The sequence below is a fragment of the Thamnophis sirtalis genome, unplaced genomic scaffold, assembly GCF_051295495.1.
Source record: "Thamnophis sirtalis isolate CommonGarterSnake01/CBP01778 unplaced genomic scaffold, rThaSir2_p1.2 scaffold_1, whole genome shotgun sequence".
Taxonomy (NCBI): Eukaryota; Metazoa; Chordata; class Lepidosauria; order Squamata; family Natricidae; genus Thamnophis; species Thamnophis sirtalis.
This window is the reverse complement of record NW_028261381.1, coordinates 75,722,129-75,744,108: the sequence shown is the minus strand read 5'-3', so window position 1 is coordinate 75,744,108 and position 21,980 is coordinate 75,722,129. Positions and strand designations below refer to the sequence as shown.

The window sequence follows — 21,980 nt, the reverse complement described above, 5'->3', positions numbered from 1 at the left end:
CTGTAGAGATGTCAACAGGATACCACAAAGCAGAATGTGGTTGATGGTTTGGAGGAAAGTCAGGGAAATTACTATTATACTTTTCTTGGGTTCCCACCCTACAAATGTTGTTTTAATCTCACTGTGTCTTTAGGTCCTAGTCTTTGGTATAGGATTAATCCAGGTCTGATAAATGCAATTCTTACAAGTGGTTATATAAAGTGGATAATTTATGCAATAGTTCCCTAAAACTTGTGCTATCAGGTCTTCAGATTTAGTGAGTTGAGACAGTTCTTTGTTTTTACTGGTTGATCATCATTTCATGGTGCTTTTTTAAAAAAAACTTTCTTTTTCCTCTATATGTTAGGTTCAATGCAGCCTAAAGTTATTGATTTTTTTAAACCATTAATGAAGCGCAAAGGTGCTTTTCAAAGAGACAACCAGAAAGTCCAGTTGCCTCTTGAAAGAGCACCTTTGGGACAACAGTGACTGGATGACTGAGAATCTCCATAGACATTAATAAAGCCTATTAAAATTAGCCCTTTAATAACAGCTTAAATTTCATTTACTGTTGCACCAACTGAAATATTCCTGCCAGGGGAATGCCTTTTATCAGAGAACAGAGGGAGAACAATTTTTTGTCCCCATATATCCTTCTTTGATTCTTAGGGTGTATCCTGGTAAAATTTTAAAACAGCCCCAAAATTTGAACTTCTACTTATCCAAAGATGTAGCTTTCCCACATTAACAAAGATAATGGCAGAATGGAGCAATAAAACTGGAGAGCAGATTGCTTATGTAATATGGATCACGTGATTAATTTGAAGGTATAAATTGCAGTGTTTCTAGTATCCTGTCATCATAACTGAAGTAGATATTGTTATGGTATGACTTACTATAAAACTTATTCCTTTTATCTCTTTCCTTTTTTTCCTTTCCAAAAATTTTGGTCTTATATCTTTATCAAGCAGAGAGTAGCTGTAATAAATGCAACTCCTATTTATACAACTATATTCCAGTTTTTCTCCTTTATTTTTCTGAATTTGTAATTATTTCACATGTTCTTCAATTCAGAAGTAAGCTACTATAAAACCAGCCATACTGTTGAATTCTTGTGACGTTACAAAAATGATAATGTTATGTAATTGCATACAGTTAGATTTCCAAAGTCTATAATTCCAAAATAACAAATTAAAATATGAACAATGAAAATTGTATTATTATTTTGGCAACTGACTTACAAAAACAATTTTCTGCAGACATATCTAATACCTTGGTGCAAATAAACCCTATTCTGTGTGGTTTGTGATAACTTCTGTTTTACTTTTTCTTCATTCAAATCTACTGAAAATATACACTATGCTTTTTTTTTATTATCTGAAGGAAATTAACATACCAAAATGCTAAAGAATCAGTTTGGCATAGTGGTTAAGACATCACGCTAGAAACCAGGAGATCATGATTTCTAGTTCTACTTTAGACACAAAGATGACCTTGGGCCAGTCTCTCCACACAAATGGAAGCAAACCTCTTCTGAAAAACTGCCAAGAAAATGGCAGAGACTTTTCCAGAGAATCTATTGTATCAGACACAATTGAAGGGGGGGGGAAATGTGCAATAGTAGGACTTTATTAAACTAGGTGACTTATTAAGGTAAAAAAAAGTATTCTCTTTTTAAGATTGACTATTTTTCTCTTGTCAGTCATTGTTTTCTACATCAGTCCCCTTTGAAAAATCAACATTAATACCATGAAGAACAATGTGCCATAAAAACTAAATAGCAATTTAGAGATGAAGTGTCTCAAATTTCCTCTTACTTCTCCTAAAGGATTAAGTGAAGATTGCTACAGATCTTATCCCTAGAGGCTAAAATTCTCAGCAACTTCATTTATAATATGCTTGTCTTCCATAGAGATTGAAAATAAATAAAATAACAAAAGCTTTATTTGTATATTTACCTGCACATATATGAGCAAGAGTATAATTTTTTATCTATTTTCAGTTTGCTTCTCAAATACATCTAACCTTTTACCTATGTTCAGCAATGGAATATTTTTCATATAATCATGCTAATGCTTGAGGGTGTTGAAAGTACATATAGCTGGGCATATTAAAGCAGGAATTCAATCGATGTGATTCATGTTTTCTGGTTTTATTCTTCATCTGCAAGTATGCTAACCCTCAAATTTTTAACCAAAATATCACAAAAAGCGAGGCACCAAATTTCATTATGTGCATCACAAAAAGTGAGGCACCAAAATGCCATAATTTCATGGTATTTTGGTTAAAAATTCAAGACTCTTCTTAGCAGCAGGTAGATTTATATGCACATACATACGAGATATATGAGTAATTTAAAATGTATTACCATATGGATAAGTCCATCAACACTCAATTTTTGGGGTATATTTTGACACCTAAAATTCTGGGTTTATCTGTGAGTGTATAGGGTAATATTCCTCCCTCTAAATTGACTTAATTTCCTGGGAAGAAATTAACCTGCTTCTGAAAAAAAAGAGGATTGCAATTTTATGTTACCTCATCTGATCTAACATTTAGGAAAACCATCTTTTGGAAAATATTCATATATTTAGTTTTCTTCTGTTTTTCAGAGAGCTTTTTCAATAGATGATCGCATTGCTTGGACCCATATTACTATTCCTGAGTCACTGAAACAAGGAAAAGTAGAAGATGAATGGTATAGCCTGAGTGGAAGGCAGGGAGATGACAAAGAAGGAATGATTAACCTGGTCATGTCCTACACGGTAAGCTAGGCAACTTAAGCTATTGGCTTTGGCTAGGAGTTGAATAACTGAATCATAAAATATTGTTTAATGGAGAATAAGCGAGAAAGAAACTATTACTAGCTAGTAATGACTTATTCAGATATTATTGTGATATGGCTTCCATTCCAAATTTTCATTGAATCACTAAACTTTCATTTTCCTAATTTATAGCGTACTCATAAATTAAGAAATACCAATGGAATGATGGCAGTTTTTCTTCAAAACAAAGAAAACTTAGGAAATGAGTATAATTTTAGAATTGTTTAATAAATATGGCTTTCAAATGCATATGCACAAATGTTGTATGTGACTTCATTTACATCACTTAAATAGTTTTTAAGGGATATTATTGTATTCTTCTTAGAGTAGTTTCTAAAATTTGAATTAATTGAAAAGCCTTTATGAGTAATACGGGACAGATTGATAAGTTATAATAAAATTACATTGTTTTCTGAATTTGTATTCTTGGACACAGAAGTTTTCTTTGCCTATAGCACCTTGTTTAAAAAATCAAATTTATATCTATAAAATTGCTAAATAAATGCAAATATGTATTTTTACTGTGGAAGGTATTAGAGACAGTTGGGTCTAATGGTTAAAGCATCAGGCTAGAAAGCAGGAGACCATGAGTTCTAATCCTGATTTAGCTATGAAAGCCAACTGGGTGACCTTAAGGGCGAATGACACATACTCAGCCCAACTCACCTCACAGAATTGCTGTGGAAAATAATAGGAGAAAGGTGGGTGGGGTATGTTTGTTGCCTTGAGTTATTTGTAAAAATTATAAAGGCTGGATGCAAAGAAAATAAATTTTGCTTTTCAGTTATTGCATATTGTTTTCTGTAAACTCTTACACAAAAGAGCAGGACTGCCAGAATTTCAGCCAATCAAGCAGTTCTTCAGAAATCATTTTAGAATGTCACTTTTATATTCTGAAGTAAAATAATACTTAAAATAATGCCTAAATATCAGTTTTAAGTTTGCCAAAACTGATTAGACTAATTTGAACTCTGTAAAAATTATAATATTTTCCTTTAAAATATAGGCTCAGAAGCATTTCCCTGGATTTTTTGTCCCACCAATGTTACAGAATTCATTGATTCAAATTGTTATTAAGTGTAGTACAAATAACTGATTCATTTGAAGAGTTTATGTAAATACTTTTCTTTCCACCTGCCTTTTTTTTGTAGTATATATTTTAAAATACTCTTTCCCATTATCCTATTATTTCCTATTTGAAAATCCAGTCTTTACCAGCTGCTATGATGATGCAGCCCCAGCCAGTGGTCCTGATGCCAACAGTATATCAGCAAGGAGTTGGATATGTACCTATTACAGGTATGATACAATTTTCCATTTTTAATGCACACATTAAAAAAAACAATTTTATTTAAAAAAAATAAACAGAGAGTTCTGTGAAGTAACTGAAATATTTTTTTTTCAAGTTGTCTACAAAGCTTCAGTGAGGCCAATGTAAAAGTTATATACTATTACTTTAGTTTTGATGTAAATCTAAACTGTGAATGTCATACTGTGAGAATGAGCCTCGATAATTTTTGGGCTACCTTTGAACCATTGTATCCCACAACACCCTAAGTGCAGCTAGAACAAGGGTGTTAAACTTGCATCGTCATGGCATCGTCACATGACATATCACGACTTTTTCCCCTTTGCTAAATCGGGCATGTGATGCATCTGGTTCGCGGCCCATGAGTTTGACATCCTTGAGCTAGAAAGAGAAACTTTTAATTCCAGTTTAAATAAGCTGTAGCTTGCTAAGTAATCTCAACTTGATCAAACTATTATTTGTTTTAATTATGAATATTGGAAGAAAAATAATAAAGAAGAAATTAACTATAGTTTATTTCCATTAACTCTAGGGTATATTCACATATAATGCTAAGCAGAGGGTAAAGTACCATTAAGTTGACTAGTGGTTAAGTGATTTGCTTGGTTTGTCCCAAATGTCATATAAAACTGCTGATAAGATATTTTGACTCCTAAGGCCCATTTCTGGAGTGTCTGACTGGTTGTTAGAAAATAGGTTGTTCAGGAAGAAGGCCAGTATATGTTAGGGAAACTCTTCACCAGCTACCCCTCTCCATCAAAACCCATTGCTCAATATGCTCTTTGGATGTAAAAAAAAAAACAAACCACAGCAGCAAAGAACCATTGTTTGAAAGCTCCTGCCAAATATTCTAAGATGGGAGGCCAGAGGAAGGATTTCAGTACCGGCCCCTCCTCTTAAATTTATTGCAGTGTTTTGGACAAGATAAAATAAACCAATTTAAGTTATGATTATAACTTGTGCAAAAACACTTTTGATATCACTAACTACATTATAGTTCTGTTCAGACATTCTCCTTTTTCCCATGGAGGAGAGACATGTAAAAGGCCTGAGGTTTGGTTTTTAATAATTAATAATAGTGTGTTCCAAATAGCAATGTTATGGCAGGCAGAATGCACTGCATTTTTCTGTCTTGTTCTTCTACATTCACATGATTCCACAGCCCCTATGGCATTTCAGTGTCTTTATTCTTCAGTGCTGACTTTTCTGTGTCAGGAGCATTATTATTTTAGGTAATCTTGGGACTTTCTCCCAAGGAGATGTTTTCCTCCCAATCGTTGCTTTTTCTAGTACTACTATACACAAATTCTTCTCAACCTGAATACTTTTAAAACTTTTATGGCATGTTTCACAAATAAGCAATGTGTTCTACTAACTTTTTATTAGGCATATAAAGAAGAAGAGGTGTTGTGTCAGGTGTGAAAGACACGTGAAGGTTCAATTCAAATGATTTATTGCTGAAAACCTGTGTACAGAAATCTTCGCAACTAATGGTTGGCACCTGTTTAGAGTTAGAGAAGGGTCAACGATACTCAAGGGAGGGGTTGGCCTTAATTTTCTTATAGCTAAATAGGGATTCTAGGCTGATCCCACTTTTCATTCTGCCCCCAAGTTCTGCCATCCCTTTTCCTGGACCCGGATTGTTGTTGGGGGCAATATGCTAACTCTGTAAACCGCTTAGAGAGGGCTGAAAGCCCTATGAAGCGATATAAAAATCTGCTATTGCTATTGCTATTCCTACATATTGCCTCTGTTAATTTGGGATGTTTGATGTTAAAAAATTGAGATGTATGTATTCTCGTACTAATACTAACAGCTGTCTCTTTTCCATTGCTGTTGCTGTAGCTAATGTCCCAGTCAGCATATCTCACTGGTCTGTCTACCCTCTCGGTCTTCTTAGCAGCTTCCCTTCTTTCTTTTTTCCCTGCTCCCCATTAGATGCTGGTTCCAATGGGCTTGGTTTTTTCCATTCTTTTCCCCCCACATCACCACATCCACTGTTGCCTAGAATAAACAACCCCTTTTCTCCTTTCTATGGAGCAAAACAAATGTGTTTCACTTTAGGCATGAACTACTTGAACGACAATTGTTCCATAATATAATTGTTCATGCATGGAAAATAGATAATCCTTGTTTAGCAGGCAGAGTTGGGACTGGCAATATGGTTGTTAAGTGAAACAGTCAGTAAGTGAAATCCTAACTGTGCTAAGGATATTACTTCAACTTTTCTTTTATGACCCTCAAAGGTCATAAAGGTAAGGTTTCTTTTCCATCACTGCAAATGATCACTAAATGAAACAGTCGCTAAATGAGGACTACCCATATGTTCTCACATGACTTTCCTTTTCTTTTGAACTGAATTTTTTTTGCAAGCATGGATTCATTTGAAAGTGTATTCTACAGAGTGATGTTATGTTTCCAATGAATAAAATGAAGATCCAGGTACTCCAGGCACTTGCTGGACACTGCAGATTTTTTGAGTTATTTTGTTAGGATTTTCCCAATGATTTAGCAGGCAATTCTGTGACACAACTAGTAGAAATGACCAAGGTATTGAACAGAATTAATTGCTCTTTTGAGGCCTCTTTTTTTAAAAACAGATTCTGAACTGTTTCACTGATCTACTTAAGGAACTTCAGAAGATTAAGAGGGAAAAGATAGAGTGGCAATGACAGAAGATCAAAATTGAATTTGACTAAGTGCTGGTACAAGTATAGGTTCTACCCTACCAAGTATCGGAAAAAGTGGTGAAGGATATATACTTCTCTAGTACATAGTTTTAGCTGCAGATTCTTGCTTGCCAGCTCTGTTCAAAATAACCTAAATATTTTTAGGAAGAAAGGGTGGGATATTTTAGGGAAGGAAGGGTAGGATATTATATTAGAGGCCAGCAAGATAAATTTGTAAGTTTTAGGTAGGGTTGATAATTTGTTAGAGTCACCTGAGGCAAATGGAAAAAAAGCTAGAAAATTAACAGATTTCATTGTGTATTATGATGATGAAATGATATTTATTTTATTTTTTGTATACTGTTGTAAGACTTATAAGAGGGTGTTAGAGAAATTGAATGAATTAATAAATGGAGTAATATATATTTGTCTTCTGAATTAAAAATTAGCAAATCTTGTAGTACAAAAAAGCAAATTTCTTGTGGCATAAGCTATTAGAATTTATGAAATGTTCTTTTCAATTTACAAATAGCAACCAATTTACATCAGCAGTGCTGTATTGCGACAGCTGAATGTGTTTTAGAATTTCATGCAGAGTACATGAAGATTTGTAGATTAATACAGATAGGGATCAAATCCCTTCTTCAATCTACCACTCAGCATTAACTTACCCATGTTGAGATAAATGGTTCAATGACCTTTATATAATCATATTATTAATATATTTGGCTTATTTCTATTTTTTAACAGACAAGTCTTCTGTAGTTCTTGAAAATAGAAACTATCATTGATAAGACACTTCTGAGTTAGAACAAGAAAGTTGGACGGGATGAGTCAACAAAATGAAGAGATGCAGGAGAACAGACCAGAATGAACCAAAAAAATGTTCTTTCAGCCTCTTGCATAAAAAACTATCCTGGGGTTCAATAGAACTGGTTAATTGTCATCCAGTTTCTAACTTTCTCTTTTCAAGGAAAGTTGTCAAAATTATGATTGACTTGCAGCTTTCAAAGGATTTTAGAGGAAGTGAATAATCTAGATCGCTTTTAGTCTGGTTTCCAGCCAAATCACAATACTGAGACCGCATACTTGTTGATGATTGGATGGCAGATATTGGATCCATCCCAGCTTTCCTTGATATTTCACCAGCTTTCAGTATCATCAAGCTTTGTATCTTTCTGGACATGCTAAGGGAGTTGGGAAAGGGATGTTATTGTGGTTCCCTTCCTTCTCTGGGATCAGTTCTGCGTGCTGTTGGTAGGTGGTAAGCAGTCTAATCCTAGCCACATGCTTTGGGGTGTGCTTCAAGACTCCACCTTAGTTGTTGTTGTTGTTTTTACATCTACATGAAATCTCTAGGAAAGTATGCTAGGAAAGTACATCTCTGCTCCTTCTCATCCAAATGATGCTGTTCTGCCTCAGTTCCTGGTGGTTGTGGGTATCTGAATTAAAAGAATAGCCTTTTGCTCAACTGGCAAGATCGAATGGCTGTGGGTTTTGAATTGTCATGTCTGATAACTGGAAATTTTCCATTTTTAGATCAGGCGGGGGGAGAGCAGGTTGCACACCCCTGCTCAGATCCAGTATGTGCAGGGGTTCCTTTTGGACTTGCAGGTCCTATTCAAAGACCAGGCAGCAGCTGTGAGTAGGAGACCCTCTGCAAAACTTCATCTAGTATGCTAGTTGTACCATACTGGTTACTCATATCTTTGTTTTACAAATGCAACATCTCCTCTTATAAACTGCACTGGTTCCCATAGACTTCTGTACAATTGAAAGCAATTATCACATAGAAAGCTTTTCACAGATCATAAGAAGCATCTTTGCAGAACTGCTTGTCTATTTTTTTCTGCATTTCCCATATAGGAGTGGACATTCTTCATGTCCTGTTCTTGAAAAAAAATGCTACCTGAGGCATGCCTTCTCTGTTACAGCATCTGTCCTGTTGAAAGGTCTTGCCCCCACCCAGAAAGATTTGAGTAGTTCTGGCCCTGTTAGCCTTTAGAAAGTCTTTGAAGACCTGGATGGTCCCTGAGGCATTGGGGCCAGGATGTTACTGTAGATGAGTTCATCCTGCAAGATACAATATTTCTGGTTATTCTCATGGGGTCCATTGGGTTTTTGTTTTTATTGTTGTATGCTGTTTGGAGTCACAGTTTTTGAAGAAGAGTAGTCGTGTACATCTTATGAATAAATTTATGTATGAAATTATTAATAGGCCAAAGCTAAATGGATACTGAGAAGATTTCATATAATAGATTCAGCTATTTAACAAGCAAAATCCTTGAATTTAAGAACTGAAGGGCAACTGTTGGAATTCTTTCCAGCTTTCTTCCTACCAGGGTATTTCTCATATAACACAGAGTAATATCTGTTTTCCATGTCTTATTCTTTTCCCTCACTTTCATCCGTCCTTAGGGCTTGAATATTTTGCTCTGGGTAAGTTGTCTTAATTCTTTTTGCATTCCATCCCATCTAACAAGAATTCTGCATGATATTGTATAACTTTTTTATTTGTATGGTATGCTTTATGTTGGAATGCAGAACATTGCAGAAGGATGTCACAATACGTAATCTTATTACTTAACCCATTCCATTTTCAGTAGGTAATAGAACCATAGCTATATGGAAATAAACTAGTGGTTACTCAAGAAAGATTAACTAACAACTACTTATCTTAATTTAATTTTAATGTATTCATCTTTAATAAACATACTTTATTATTTAAATGAACATATTTAATTCATTTAAATATATTTAATAATCATCATTAGCAGAGCAGAAGATATAGTACCAACTTCTGTATCATCACTGGAAGTATATGCCTTATAGCTTCAATAATCTTACATATATAGTTCATCTTTCATTAGTTTGGTGAAATTGTACTGAGATTAGGAAGAGTGAAATATTAAAGAGATGAAGAGAATATTTTTTTTCTTAGAGGGAAAAAATGTGGCTATCAGAAGACAATATAAGGAGGATGAAACAAGCAAAAATGTTCTGTTTCAAATTTGAGAAAAATAAGGCTTAGTCAAAACATTCCAATGAAGTTGGCTGTGTTTCAGCAAAACAAAACTTGGGATATATTTAGGCACTTGAAGCATTTCCCATGTTTAGTCATACGGAACAATAAGGATTTGAAAAAAGCCTTTTACTTCTTTACTTATGACTTTAAGACCACCAAGCCAGATTGATAGACAGAGCTGCTTGTTATCACCAAATCTACAGAAAAATGGCCAAGATGTAAATTTTCTGAAACATTTTTTAAAAAAAATAGTCATTGATAAGAATGGAAACAACACTTTTTAAAGGCTTTTTATACAAACAGCTACAGAAGCTGAACAAACATCCAACATGCAGCATGATTTCATTTCAGCATAGTCTATGAACAGCAGCAGCAGCAGAAAAGATGTGCAGAATACAATAGAACCCAAAAAACAACGCACAGAGTACAGACTATGAATTTTAATTTGCCCCTCAATACATGATTTTGAAAGAAAAGTAGTTCATTAGCTCTACCAACCAAACAAGTACATATTTCAGAAGAATTTTCATTAGTTCTTAGTTTTGATATCAACTATTCAGAATTGCCTCTGAATATAGATTCCCAATACAGTCTCATCAAGGCACTTTGGTGATTAGGACCTACCATTGTCTGTGTTTCAGCAGATGATTAAGTCACTATTGTTTTTCCTTGGGCTTTACTCTTTCTTTTCTGAGCATTGAGGATGGAACTGTTCTTGCTACTTGATTGGCAAAACTAGACAATATGCATTAAAAACCAACTTAATTAAAGGACTCTGGACTCTCGAATCATTGCAAATAAGCAATGTTAAAAATGAATCTCTTTTATTTGGAGCCTGGAAAAAGGCCAGCATTTAAAAATAAAAATGAGCCTAGAATGTTTTTGCACACTCCTTTTACTGGACAAACATTCTGGAAGTTAGTTATTGAATTTTAAGTTTCATACTTTCAGAGAAAGGAATTTCCTCAGCTATTATGTATTTTGTTGCATTTTTAAAAATAGTTGGAAATAATGTGCATTGTTTTTTTCCAATATCCTTTACTCCCCCAAAAATAACTTTGTCATCTTAGTGCACATTTTATGAATAGAGTTGGTCCTATTCTTCTAAAGTTGATACCTATAGCAAAGTGAGAATTGAAGTATAAATATGCTTTGTGTTGTATATAGCAGCGGTCCCCAACCTTTCTAGCTCTGCGGACCAGTGGTGGCGGCAGGGGGGGGGATGTTTTCACATGTGTATGTGCTACTTGTGCAAATGCAGCTTTATGCATTCACCCACTGCTTGTGCGGCCCAGGGTTTGGGGACCCCTGGTATATAGGAAACACTTGGTTGGGATATTTGAATATGATGAAGTAACATTGTGTTACCCAGAAAGCATTTTAATACTTGGAGATAGACTTAACTTGAAGTAAGTTTTTGTTTTATTAAGTTCTCTATTATCACCTTAATAAACAGTTCCATTATGTTGTTTTCTGTTGAGCTGTACTCAAGTGACGTGCGGTGAGGTTTATGGCTGGTGAGGCAGCAATTCTTTTAGACTTGTGGACTTCAACTCCCCGAATTCCACAGCAAGGCATGCTCAGTTCCGATTTAAAGTAACAGCATTTGTTTTTCTCCTTTGCTAAATAAGTTTCCTTTTTTCTTTTTCTTCTCCCTCCCCCTCATTCCTCCCTCGCTCCCCCCTCTCAAACACACACAGACGCACACACGCACACACGCACACACACACAAAGTTGGATTGGAGGGAGTCAGGGAGATCACAGGAGGAGGCAGGAAGCCAGTCAAAGAGCCATACTGGAGCACGCACACTTTTCCCCAGCCCCGGAAGAATCCAGCCCAGCTTCACTGATTACAGGTTTTAAAAGACAAAGTGGCTCTGCCTGCAAACTACGCTTGGGGAGGGAGAGCACTTCCCTCCAGCCTTTGCCCAAAGCCCCGCACCAGGAGGGTGAAGTTTGAATTCCTCCTCCTCCCTCTGACCCACACGTACCTTTTCCAGCTGTTTCAGAGAGGATTTCAATTCTGCTCTTGCCTGCCATCATGAAAAGAAAAAAAAATGTAAAGGGAAAAAGACGAGCTAAGGTCAGGCTGAGCTAGTTGCTGCTAGAGTCACCGTGGATGACTCTGCTTAGTACTTAACTGTTTAAAAAAGCCTCTAAAAAGTGCTTTCTACAGGAGGAGGCAGGAGAACAACGTGCCTCATCTACGCCAGGAATTTTTTGGCTTTTAACCCTTGCTTAACTCTGCTCGATGATCATAAAATGCCAGACTAGATGAGGCACGTCGTTCTCCTGCCTCCTCCTGTAGAGGGCACTTTTTTAGAGGCTTTTTTAAACAGTTAAGCACAAAGCAGAGTCATCCATGGTAACTCTGGCAGCAACTAGCTCGGCCTGACCTCAGCTCTTGCCTTTTTCCTTTTACATTTTTTGTTCTTTTCATGATGACACTGGTGAGGCTCTGCCTCCCCTGACTGCACGTCCCTGGTTGTACTACAGCTTCAAGGTTTGTTTTAATGTGTGTGTGTAGAGAGAGAGACACACAGAGAGATTGGTTTAGTGTTAGTCACTTTTTCATGTCATCTAGAGATATATGCAAATGTGAAGCCATTGCTAGATACATAAATATACAGCTGGTCCATGGTGGCAGTGATGAGCATATTACAATATGCCGTAGGCTATTCCTGTTTTGTGAGCTGTACTGCTTGCCAGTTGTCTTACAGGTGTAAATCTCAGTGCTGATTTTCACCTATAAAGTCCTTCATGGTATAAAGTCCGGTTATCTATCTTTAAAGGTTTCTTTCTGCCCATCGAGTAAGAATGGGCAGAGTGGACATACTCCAGGTTCTTCAATTTAACATTTAAAATTCCTCAAATTTTGGTTTTTTTCCCCGGGCCTGGAGACAGAGTAGCTGATGAACCTTGACACCTTTATCTGAGGTGGGGTTTGGATGTGTGGGTATTATGTTGGCCCAGACATTCAGAATTTAATGATTTTTCTGTCTTGTCTTTTTCAATTGTTTGGAGTTGAGCAGCCTTTAAATTTAAATAGAGTCCAATTGTGGGAAAATGTTTCAAACAGTAATAGGATCGATCATTTGCTTCATTTTACCCCAAATATGCTTACATTTAAGCCTGTTTACTCTAGGACATCTGGACCTTGTTAGATTCCTCTGAAAAAAAACAAAAAGTTCTGGTAATCATCTTGTTTTTTCGACAAATATGTTTTACAAGTTTCATTTGCTCTATTACAAAAATAGGAAGGAATAAAAGTGAGCTGCATTTTCGCTGTCTCTCTTGCAACATAGTATTAAATTCATCATTAAAAAGTCAGTATTGTGACATCCTTACTACAGCATAAAATGTTCAGTCAAGTGTCTTGAGGAAGTGCCCTTTGCTTGATTAAATAAAATGCTCAGTCCTCAGAATTTGAGAACAGCCAGGCTAAAGAAGGAAATAAAGAAGAAGAAGAAAAAGAAGAAGAAAAGCAAAGCAAAATAGTACAATAGTCTCCTTCTCTGGTTATGATATGTGTTTAATATTCATCGTAAGTTTTAGTTTGGGCAGAGGAACCTTCCCCCAAGAAAACAAGATTATACAGCATTTGAATCAGATACAAAGCTAATAATAAAGCTTGGAAAGTTCTCTTCCTCTTTGATACGTTAGAAAATATTTCACAAATAAAATATTTCATTTCTCCTATGGGATCAAAAATGGTCACAAGATGATCAGGATATAAAGGCACTTGACTGGATTAGAATATTGTCTTTACATTTTGTAAGATTTTCTGCATAATATGAATTGATTTATTTTTTTATACTGTTGTTTTGTAAAAATATCATGTATCATCAAACCCATTGCCATTTTTTACATTTTCATTTTGCTTAAGTGCCATTGTTTATATCTATATGCTTATCACTTTAGGAAAGCTGATGTATTTTAGCCACGCTGATGCCAAATTATAAACTTTGAAGAGCACATTTTAAATGGAAAATAATGGACTATGGACAATTCTGTTTTCAATTCTTTATTGATTATTCTGTACGGCATTTGCTTGTATAAATTCAAAAGCAAGTGAAGTGTTTTAACGTTAGTTTGTATTAATTGGCAATATTGATTTTCAGAATTAAATTACTTGAATGAAAGTATTATTGAATTGAAAAGAGGCACAAGATGAGTTGGCATTTTTGTAAAGCATGGTACAATTAATGGTAGTAAACCTGAAAATTACTAATTATGATTTTCTAAAAGAAAATGTTTCTCTGGAGATTGCTCTTTTGAGGTAGTTTATAATTGTGTATTTATTTGGGATTTTTCTTTGACTTGATATATGCTGCAAAATGGTATGCATAGGAGTATACTATATGCACTATAGTAAAATGTATACAGAATAATTTTGGATTATAGTTTGTAAAAATCTGGATTGCTACCTACATTGCTAATTTAAATATTATGGGAACAGCTTCTCAAGTTATGTTTCTGTGGACTAAGTTCATTTTTTTTCTCCCACTCCAACAATTTGAAGCTTATCAGCAAACCTAATAATTATCAGTATTCGAGGTTTCCCTCAAATATAAAAACAAGATAATAGTGCACAATACAATGTTGTAGTACCATCTTGTTCTTTATTTTAACTTTTCTTAATTTTGTGAACCACTCACAGTTATCAGGGTGGTAACTAAATCTAATTATAGCTTCAACTCAGAAGTTGAAATAATTAATATCCTCTGTTTCTATTGGCATTATTAATTAACTTTTCAATAGTGAGAAACCAGCTGAGCTAAGAAGTTTTTTTTAATAGCAAAGTTTGGTTTATTCACTATGTTTCCAAGGATAAAATAACATTTCCTACAAATTGTTATATTTATATATTTTCCGTTCTTCCCCTATCCTTGTCAGACTCTTGTTTCCTTTGCCAGTTTCTTTGATTCATTCTGAAGATAATTGGAAATAGTCAATTTTCTTCTTTTATCTTTTCACGACTGCAGAGCAGGACTGATATGTAGGAAGTATTATTGCAGGACACACCGATTCAGGCAAGTCCTGGCTAATTGCCTTGAGAAGTTGGCAACCATCTTAAAGGATTAGCTCTTTTTTGTTCTCTCTTAAAGAACCATATTGCTTAAAACAGAAGAGTGTATACCTTGTCTGACAAGATATAGTATGGTCTCTTGTGCTGTCTGAATGCATTCCTTCTCTTCTTACTCTGATAGTTCTTGAAAATCAGTAGCATTTTCTAGTGTAATAATTTGCCACATTGCTCATCTTGCTTGCATTGATCACAAATAATCAACACTGAATCAACTCTTCATAAAATTTAGGGGAAATATTTTATTTTCAATGGTGGCTTTTCATATTTAAATGTGACCATATCACAGAGATTAGTTGTTTTAGGTTTGCAATTTTTTTAATTTGTGGAAATTTCCACTTTTTTAAGTGTCCCAGGATTCCATGTAAGAATGGATTCCGATAAGTCAGAAGCAGAGGGGGAATCCAGTATCCTACACCTGACTGACTAGATCATCATTTAAACCATTAGTTAAGAAAACTAAATTTAATTAATAAAACTGTTAGTCGATAAAATTCACAAAATCAGGATTTCTACCAGTAGTAAAAGACATGATTTTATTTAACATAATAACATAACATAACATTCTATAATACTAGCTTCATTTTTAAATGAAAATGTCATTTATATACTATATTAATCAATGGAGTTTCAAATTACTGATTATCAACAAACAGAATGACTATTTGGATACCAGCAAGAAGATGTATTATGATAAAGATGTTAGGGAATTAAACCAATTTGATTTTGGTTAATCGTTGTGGATGGTGGGAAGTTATTTGTTTCATAGTGTACTAGGGGAGCAGCTTTCATCAATTATTCTGTGACTCTTTATCATCTCCAATATTCACCAACATCTTTCATACAACCTTAATGATCCATAATTGTATCTGGTATTTTATTGTACCTGCTTAAATGCTTTTTATCTATACATCTGGAATTAACTGAATTTCTTAAGGGGGAGCTTTTACACATTGCAACACATTTAAATTCATTGGGATCTGGTATTTTCCAATCAGTCTCTATTCTCTTGTCTTATTCCAGGGATGCCTGCTGTTTGTAATCCAGGCATGGTACCTGTGGCAGTTCCACCACCGCCAGTCAACCCTCAACATGTATGTAATGAAGAGGATCTAAAATCTATCCAGGATATGTTCCCCAACATGGACAGAGAAGTAATCCGTTCAGTACTAGAAGCTCAGAGGGGGAACAAGGATGCTGCTATCAATTCCTTGCTTCAAATTGCAGAAGAGGCTTAGATCATTCTCATACTGCTCTTCATTGTTGTTACCTTTAATTTTGATTTGCCAAGCCAGGAATTTAGTTAGGGAAAAAAATGCCCAAGCAAGCAACCTATCTGAGAGGCTGTGATGCATTTTTGTCATGGGTGGTCATTGGAATATTGGTTTTTACAGATAACCTTACAGAAATCTCAGCCATTTTATAGCTATTACTTCTACCCTGTCCACATTTCTGATGAAAGGTCGTGTTGAAATACCTCTGCCAATTTCCCTCACCTTTTTTTTGTTTGCTTTCCAAAACCAACAATGTTCCTCCTCCACTTGTATGCATTATGCATTTGGAAGTCCGGGAGTAGGGTGAGTATCAGTTGAGGGATGAGGGAGACCGCTGTTCTATAAAGTGCTTTTATTAAAAGCAATCTGTCTCTCAAGCAATCCCTTCCTGTGAGACACAAAGTGATATCACAACACCCTTTGGCATGTTTAGTGATATTTGAACATTAAGGGTAATTTGTAATACTTCCTACTATAGGAATACTAGCTTTGTTGCAACTTTCACAGTTTTACTAACGAGAGATCACTTTTCAATCTACTAACTGGGCACCAATGCAATGTATTTATAATTTTAATTGCTTCATGAAGTGCTGCTGTGCTTCTGAACTTACAATCAGTAAGTCCATTGTTTTGCAAGACACAGAAACATACAGGTTATGAGCATTTCTTTAGCATCCATTCAAAATTATGATAGAGTTGAATGAAGGGGACTTATGATGGGTCCTTAAAGTTGTAGCCATTGCAGCATTCTGCAGTCACATCATCACCATCTTCCCACAAGCAAACTCTGGGGAAATTGGCAGGTGGTCACAAGTTACTCTTGCAAATGGTTTCTGCTGCTACCACTTTTTCTCCCGAGGCGCCCCTGAGCGCATGAAGATGTTATACTCTGTCTCCCACAGCACTTGCCCACTCACATTCCATAGTACCCATCCAGAGAACTTGCCTACCTGCATTCTATAGCGCCCACCCACACCACTGGCCTGCCCATAGCTTTTGCCCTTTGCCTGCTTGCTTGGGATGACATTTCAGTGCCTCTTTCCACATCATAGTCATGTGAGGTCCTCAATTACTAGCTGGAATTGCTGTTGCTAAGTGATGTGGTCATGTGTCACATTTTATGACCATATTGCTTAATGACACAATTGCTATTGTAATCTGAGGACTATTTGTATGCCAGAAGGTGACAGAAATCTTCCTGATGTGTTTTTATGATTGTTTGCTATATTTGTGAGAAACTCATAAAATTGAAGCAGTGGAATGTTATACCGTAGAAATTCAGCATTACCAATGTAACATATTTCCTTATGATAAACAATAATGATTTGAAAAGAACAATATATTGTATGGATGAAATTTGACCTTTTTTTACCATTTCGACAATTCATTTTAAGGTATAACATTTCAGTGGATATTCACTGTTGTAAGGTTTCATAAGATTCCAATTAACCTTAATTCTATTGAAGGTGAAACATGAAAAAACATGAAACATGAACATGAACATGAAACATGAAAAAAATTCATTGCCACAAATGAAGACATGCCACATGCCCAATATACAGAAGCTGTACATAATAATTTTCTATTAGAGTTTTAGATCTGTTGGAGGTAACAAAGTTTATATTTGTTTAAAGTTGGAAAAAGTGAAACAATGCACTTTAATAGACACATTTTACATGCTATTTGAATTTTTTTATTGTTTTAAACATTTTTAAATGCTGTCTATAATTGCCAGACTATTTTTAATTTCCTAAGGTGTTTTGAAGACAATAAGGCATCAAGGTGATCGTGATTTTTATTGCTTTGAAAAAAGAAAAACCTCATTTCCTGCTTTTTTCCCCTCTCTAATAGAAAATATCTATTAGAAATGCTTTACTGTATCATCATGAAACTCCTGGCAGAGCTAGCTATAGTTAAAATATTTATTTTTTTAATTGTTAAAATATATTGAGAAAATAATTTTAAATACCGTATCAGATCCATTTATTGTTTTGTTTAAATTCTAGCTATTTTACTCTCATAAGTTTAATGGATTAGTATTTGTGAATGCTAAATCAATCATTTCCTCTTCTGTTGCTTTTTACATGAAATAAGTGCTTTTCAGAAGCTCTAGAAGAGGTATGTATCCATCTAAAAATCAACTGTTTCTTTCATCATAGTTTGCAGTACTGTCAGATTAATGTTATAGTTAATGTCAGTCATATATCAGTAATACATTGGTGGATTCTTGTGAGTTTGTTTAGCCAAGACCCTTAAGATATTTTATTAATTAGAAGCAAGGAGCCAAAAATCTGGAATACACCATAGTACTATCCCAGTGTAATAATGTGAGCTGCAAAATTTGGCTAGGGAGATGTTTCAGTGATGCTTCACTTGTGAATGAAGTGTTTTTTTGGACCAGGAGGTGGTAAGCTATGAAGTAGCTTCAGCGAAGCTGTGGCACAGTTACTTCATGTACCTTCTAAAGTCTTGTGTTTGCATTTTGAGATGCATTTCTGTACAGATAGTTGGCTTCTGGATATTTATTGAGCCTTGAAGACTGCTGCTTTTTTATGTGTGCACGGTGTATGTCCAGAGAGATTTCTGAAGGGTATATATATTTCAAAATTCAAAGAAAATTTAGACCTATTTCTAGATGTTTAAGTTTACTCAGAGATAGATAGTGAGGAATGTTTTAAAGAGCATGTCAGTGGATTGTATTCTTGCTCTTTGAAATTAAATAAATCCGTGTTCAGATAGATCCAATGAGTTGTTTGGATTTGCTAATAGGGCTATTTACTGAAATCTGATCAGCATTTTCCCACTGACAAGGATATTTTTAGAAGGATTTTTAGAAGAATTCCTCTCATTTTTCCAGAGTACTTATTTGGAAGGGGTAAAGGAACTGGAGGTTGAGGGGAAGCAAACTGGCAAAGACCCTGGCTTTTGCCATTCAGCCAGTTGGAAAGCTTTGCTGGACGAAAAGCTTTCCAATGACAGAGTAGTCCATTCTCAACAGAGTAGGATGCAAGCATTGTTACAATTCCAACCATGTTTTTGTGTACATTCATGAATGTATTTTGATTCTATAAACAAAGTTGGAAATGGTTCCCATGGATTTCAGTGAAATTTGCAAAGTTGGGATACAGATTCCTGAGGTATAGAGCTGAAAATGCACCAGTTATCTACCACTTAAAGTAAATGCTAGGTAGCATACAACACTTCCTTGCATTTTTCATTAAGTTCTTTGTGACGGCAGTTTGTTACATAACCCACAGCATTTCTTCACAGCCCAGAAGCTGTGTTAAAAGTCTGATGTGCATTGACAGTAGCTTTAAACTCACCAAGAATCCAAGACTAGTTAAATTCAGGAACATTTTGCCTAGCTAGATGCTTGCCACCTTTTATTCAATTCTGTCTGACTATGTGCTGATGATTCTAAGCGTTTCCCTTTCTAGATATTATTGCCTGTGTTGGCTGACCTGTAATGCTGTACTGGGGGTGTTTTGCTGTAATTCTGAAAACATTTCTTTATTACTCTTATTCATATTCAACTGTTTGCATTATACAACTTATTTCCCATTCTATCTAATTTAATAAATGTATATCAAATCATTTATGGCCATGGTCTTTTATGGGAGGCATGTTGCTTCAAACAATGACAGCTGCTGAGGCTATATGTACTCGGTAAGATATAAACAGTCTTCATAAAACATTAGCAGTTTGTATTCAAATATGGAATATCTAAAGCTTCCTTGACTAATTATTCATTTGTTTGTGTGTAATGGAATATCTCCAAGAATGAAGGGATGCATTCTTTGAAGGATAGAACAAATCCACTTAAAATCAGTAACCTTCAAGGACTGGAGTGGTGTCCTTGAGTCAAATAAATCTAGATTTGAGTTGATTTTCAGTTAATTCATATTGCAGCTCTTTGCAAGCAGTATGGCAGGAATAGTAGCTGTTTCAGGATAGTTGTAAAAGTAAGTGCAAACTCTACTGAAAGCCTTTTACTTTAGTAAATGTTATCAATTTCTTTTTAAAAAATGTTGTTCACTAAGGTTATTCAGCTGTATATCTTCGTTATATATTTTTTATCCCCTTAACAAAAAGTACAAAAATAGCCTCTTTCTCAGCCCCCTACAATCAGACACAGAGGAGGGTCTCTGCTGCTGCTGCAGTGACTGAAACGGAGATGAGGAGATTTGTGCAACCGCCCCTTGTAGATCCGCTATAGGGCATTTCATGTCAAAACAACTAGACACAAAGACAGCCCCGCCCCTAATGCCATCACTCTGTAAAACATCTAATTCCCACAGCACTGATTTATGCCTAAGGATATCTAACCATGTGGTAAGTCTGTATTACTATTATCCTTCTCATCTGTCCTATTACCTATTGGTATCCTATTACCTATTACTGTCGCTTTGTTGGTTGTATCTTATAATCTTACGATTTATCACTTTGTTGCTTTTATGTACACTAAAAGCTTATGTACTGGACACAAATTTTTATGTATCCAATCACTCTTGGCCAACAAAGAGTGTTCTGTTCTATTCTATTCTATTCTATTCTATTCTGGCTTGGAGGAGAGGGGCGAGTAGAGGCTGGTGAGGTGCCCTTTGATGCTAGTGACATCAAGTTGGCCATGCCTACCCAGTCAAATGACCACCTAGCCATGCCCATCCAGTTGGTCATTAGGCAGATCATATTAGTGGTCCACAGGATTTTAAATTATGAATTTAATGGTCCCTGAGGTCTGAAATGTTGGTGACCCCTATTCTGTTCTGTTCTATTCCACTCCATTCCCTTGCCTGTGATAAACTGTATTGCTTTAGACTCCTGGTATATATAAGTGTTTGACAACACTTTCTCCACTGCAGAGATATCCAGGCCCAGAGCTTCATTTGGGAGTTGTCTTAATGCTTTGTAAAGTTTTGCAAGAAGCAAGCCATTTCTGCACATCCTACAAAGGGGGTGGGGGTGTTGCACAATCTCCTCATTTCCTTTTCAGTCACTGCAGCAGCAGCAGAGACCCTTCTCTGTGTCTGGTTGGAGGAGTATGAGAAAAAGGTCTTTTTATTATTTTTTCTATTTTTCATGGCAATCCATGTGCCCGATGCAATAACTTGATAAATCTCAGGACAGTAGAAATGCAACATAAATAAAAGAGGCATCTGTTAGTCATCCAGTGCTGCCTCAACAAATGAAGTCAGTAAAGTATCGTTCTGTTTGTGACTCCTGGTGATACACAATTTCTTCAATACAACCAAGGAAGCTAATCTGGGATCCCAGAAGAATGGACGAGAGTGAAGTCCCTGTGTTATGCTCTTATCTCCACTCCACAAATAACCAAATACAAAAACTACGCATGTTATTACATGAATAAAGTACTGCTATGATCAAATGTTAATTATTATTTCAACCTCTACCTTAATAAATCCATTAAACTCCTGGTGGCAGTTTTATAGCTTCATTGGCTGGAGCAATCCTTTTACAGGTAGCCCTTGACAAATTTCTGTTAAATGAGATATTTGTTAAGTGAGTTTTGCCCCATTATATGGCCTTTCTTGCCAGAGTTGTTAAGGGAATCCCTGAAGCTGATAAGTTAATCTGGTTAGTAAGTGAATCTGGCTTCCCCATTCATGTTGCTTGTCAGGAGTTCGCAAAAGGTGATCACGTGACCTTAGGACACAGCAACGGTCATAAATATGAATCAGTTTCCAAGCATATCAATTTTGATCACATGATCATGGGGGCTGCTGCAAAGATTCTAACTGAAAAACGGTCATAAGTTATATTTTTCAATGCCTTTGTAACTTTGGTCACAAAAT

The 21,980-nt window shown here is 35.5% G+C and overlaps 1 protein-coding gene across 5 annotated transcripts in view; it reads left to right on the top strand.

Moving 5' to 3' along the window:
- TOLLIP (toll interacting protein) overlaps positions 1–16,226 on the top strand; it is a 28,649-nt gene extending 12,423 nt beyond the window's left edge. For 3 of the 5 annotated variants that reach the window (XM_087716449.1, XM_087716441.1, XM_087716433.1), the window contains 4 exons: positions 2,592–2,744; positions 4,013–4,103; positions 9,201–9,221; positions 15,917–16,226. In XM_087716449.1, the coding sequence (XP_087572575.1) occupies positions 2,592–2,744; positions 4,013–4,103; positions 9,201–9,221; positions 15,917–16,131 (480 nt within the window). In that variant the 3' untranslated portion in view covers positions 16,132–16,226. The remainder of the gene's footprint in view (positions 1–2,591; positions 2,745–4,012; positions 4,104–9,200; positions 9,222–15,916) is intronic. The other 2 variants (XM_087716456.1, XM_087716444.1) reach the window with 1 other exon arrangement.
- Positions 16,227–21,980: the final 5,754 nt, after the last annotated feature.